This window comes from Rhincodon typus, chromosome 18 (assembly GCF_021869965.1).
Source record: "Rhincodon typus isolate 14 chromosome 18, sRhiTyp1.1, whole genome shotgun sequence".
NCBI lineage: Eukaryota > Metazoa > Chordata > Chondrichthyes > Orectolobiformes > Rhincodontidae > Rhincodon > Rhincodon typus.
The window spans coordinates 11520481-11524121 of record NC_063349.1 but is presented as its reverse complement, the minus strand read 5'-3'; the positions used below and the strand labels follow the sequence as shown (position 1 = coordinate 11524121).

General features: G+C 44.1%; 1 protein-coding gene across 1 annotated transcript in view; it reads right to left on the bottom strand.

Moving 5' to 3' along the window:
• si:dkey-42p14.3 (EF-hand calcium-binding domain-containing protein 10) overlaps positions 1-3120 on the bottom strand; it is a 79765-nt gene extending 76645 nt beyond the window's left edge. The window contains exon 1 of the mRNA XM_048607827.1: positions 3087-3120. Coding sequence (XP_048463784.1) covers positions 3087-3120 — 34 coding nt within the window. The remainder of the gene's footprint in view (positions 1-3086) is intronic.
• Between the last annotated feature and the right edge of the window lie 521 nt (positions 3121-3641).

The window sequence follows — 3641 nt, the reverse complement described above, 5'->3', positions numbered from 1 at the left end:
GGGGCGAGAGACCCCGGGGAAGGGTCGCAGACTTAAACCTAGGCCTCCTGCTTCAGAGGCAGGGACAATGCCACTGTGCCTCCCATCCTTCCTTGTGTTGTATGCTTGAAATTGGAGATCCAGTACATTCATTTCCAAGTATATTACTGTTTACCCCCCTGCATTCCATCTGAGCCTGTCCTTCAGGTGCCCCTCCCTGCATGTCTTCACCTTCCAAAACAACACCATTTCAATGACTGCAGTACGGCTTCAGGCAGAGATTACAGATGGTCTTTCCAGCATCGGCACTTTCAACCAGCTATCTGGGCTTCAACTGGATGGTCACAGTCTGCACTGGCAGGCTGAAAGACAACAGTGAGGGGCACCGTCAGAGTTGCGGAGACGGGAGTGAATCATGACTATCTCCTCATGTCTGAAAATAGGCCTAAACAACTTTCAGGCCATTGACCTCAAGGAAATGTCAGACGCTGAATTTGATGAATGGACAATGCAATAACATCCAGTGTCCTAAAGGTGAATTTCTAGCCCAATGTATTATGCTTGGCAAGGGCACTCTGGTGTAAGGTGACTAATGTGTCAAATTTACTTTCATGGGGATAGAATCATATTTCATGATTTCTTACACTTTTTTTTAAAAATGGTGAACTGTTAATATCCTGTTCTGCAGTTATTAATGTTCCATATGGCAAGAACTAAACAATGAGATTTTTGACAAGGTTTCTGCTGGGGCCTTTGAATTATCTTTAAGTTTACAGGTTGAACTGCCGACATATTGCATCAAGTTGTACGTGTTATATACTAGTAGGAGGGTAGCTTGGTCAGTTGGATGGTTGGTTTGCAATGCAGACCGATGCTAACCGCGTGGATTCGATTCCCATACTAGCTGAGGTTAAGATGAAAGACTCTCCTTCTCAACTTCTTGCTTCAGCTGAGTTGTGGCAATGCTCAGGTTAAACCACCACCAGTTCTCTCTCTCTCTCTAACGACAGCAGCCCTATCTGGGATACCATGGTGACTTTACCTTTACAGTGCAGACTGCCATACCACAGAAAGGATCTGAATGCATTGGAGTGATTCATAAGACTGGTACAAGTGACAAGAAAATTCAGTTCTGAGCAAAGACTGGAAAGTTGGCACTGTTTACTTTGCAGGCGAGAAGGCTAAGAGGAGATTGGATAGAAGTTTTGAAAATCATAAAGGGTCTGGACAGAGTTAACAGGGAGAAACTGTTCGGCCTGATAAATGGATGGCAACCAGAGGGCATAGTTTTGAAGTGTTTTGTAGAAGAAGCAAATGCAAGATGAGAGAAAAAAAAACGTTTTCACACAGTGTGTATTTAGGGTCTGGAATGCACTGCTTAGAGTGTGATTGAGGGAAAATGGATTGAGGCAGTAAACATGTATTGGATGAATATCTTAAAAAAGAAACGATGTGCAATGTTACTGCAAAAAGGCTTCTGTATCAGGACGATTCTGTGAACTTGTGCATTTATTCCCTGAAAACAAGATTATTAAGCAGGCGGCTAAACTTGTTTTCAGTTGTATATGTTTTTTTTTTCAAATGATTATGACACAAGCTTGAATTCTCCTCAGTGTTAATACGCCTATTATTAAATTTCTGAACACCGATTATTAGTGCTGTCATCCAGGAATAGAACTGTGTGAGTGTTAGGCCGTGGTTACAATTTGACCTTCGTTTGCACCATCGGCAGATATTGACTCCGATCCCCTAAATATAGCCAGTGGTTGCATTCAGTCCTTAATTACTGTTTCTTAGAGCTATTTAATGTGACCTTAAAATAGATCTCTGAATACTAGAGGGGACAAGCTCTTATGAATGCAAACCTTTGTGTTTGACACGTTGATATTTACACACCTTTGGTTTGACTCTGAATGAAATCGAAATAATTTAAAAGTTGCCTCTAGTTCTTCAGAAGCGTGCATGCAATGTATTGGTATTGACTGGTGTAGATGCAGTCCAGTCTCTGCGCCGGGAGATACCAGACAGAAATAAAACAATGTTTATAGCAGTCTAGTTGTGAGCAATCTGCCTAAATGAATGAGATACGGGGCGGTTTTCCTGTTGCTTTATATATTTTTTCTGATCATCCTATTCACACCTCTGCAGCAGGTGGAATCTGAACCTGGGCCTCCTCGTCCATAGGTAGGGACACCACCAACGTACTACAAGAGCCCTCCCCTGTCGCTTTATAAAGCCCAGCGAGAGACACACCGCAATTTCTGGATTTCCGAGTGAGTCAGATCGCTGAGTGCTCCTGTTCACAACTCTCTACAAAGCTAATGTCTGTGTGTTTGTCATACAGGGTCAACTCCGTGCAGGTCGAACACTCTGAACAACACTACACCCAATAAAAACCGAAAGAACTGCGGATGCTGTAAATCAGGAACAAAACCAGAAGTTGCTCAGCAGGTCTGGCAGCATCTGTGAAGAGAAACCAGAGTTAACATTTCAGATCCAATGACCCTTCCTCAGAAACCTCAGACCCTTCGTCAGAAGGGTCACCGGACCCGAAAATTTAACTTTTTTTTTTCCTTCACAGATGCTGCCAGACCTGCCGAGCTTTTCCAGCAACTTCTGTTTTTGTTCTTGAACATTGCACCCAAACTCGAACCAAGCCACTCTCGTATCCATCCATCCACTTTCAAGAATCTGCCGTGCAGTTATCATTTGTACCTTAATTCCAATCCCGGTCACTCGTCATGGTGGGCCATGTGTGGTGGCTACTCGCTCCCTAGTGCACAGGGATGATGTTAATCTGCTAATGTCGTTCGGGACAGTCTCCCTGCCCGCAGCTTCAGTCTGAGCTGTCCTGCTCCCAGGCTGGGACACAGCTCCCCGGTTCCTCTCAGCATCCTTCTCCGCTCTCAGGCTCTTGCACTCTCAGCACTGATACAGGGTTCTGTGCTCTCTGATCGCCAGGTTCCCCTCACAGTGACTCTTATCAGGCATTTCGTCTCAACCCAGGTCCTCATTCCCGCATTTAGCTGGGGAACATCTCGGGACATCTGCTCTCTTTCTCTGTCATCTCTTCTCATTCAGTAGTTCTGAGCGGCATAGTAACCTACTTCGTTGGTACTTCATTTGCATCTTTTCTGACATTTTTCTCCCATGCCTTTTCAGGGGTTGTTTTCGTCCTGCACACACTGGCTCACATGTTCTTGCGGTGAGATGTACAGCAGCTAGCTCCGCCCTCTATCCGAGAAGCGTCTGTTTAACCTTCCACTCGACTTTCCGCTGTGAGCTGCTTATTAAGTGGCCCTGCTTAGGATTAACTTTACAAAGTGGCCTCGGACGTAACCTGGTCAGCTTTCACCTACCATTCTGTTACTATATGGTAGATGCACAAGCCCAAGGTTGTTTGAAAACCATTCTGACGAAGGTCGTTTGGACTCGAAACTCTTGTTTTTCTCCCTGTAGATGCTGGGTTTCTTGAGCGCTTTCTATTTTTGTTTCAGATCTCCAGCATCCACATCTTTTAAAATTATTTTATGTTATAATATGGAAGTTTTCTTTTGCCTGTTCAGAAGTGTTTCAGATCTCCAGCATCCACAGCGTTTTTATTTATTTTATGTTTATGACTTCGGAGTTTTCTTTTGCCTGTTCAAAAGTGTCTTTTAGGT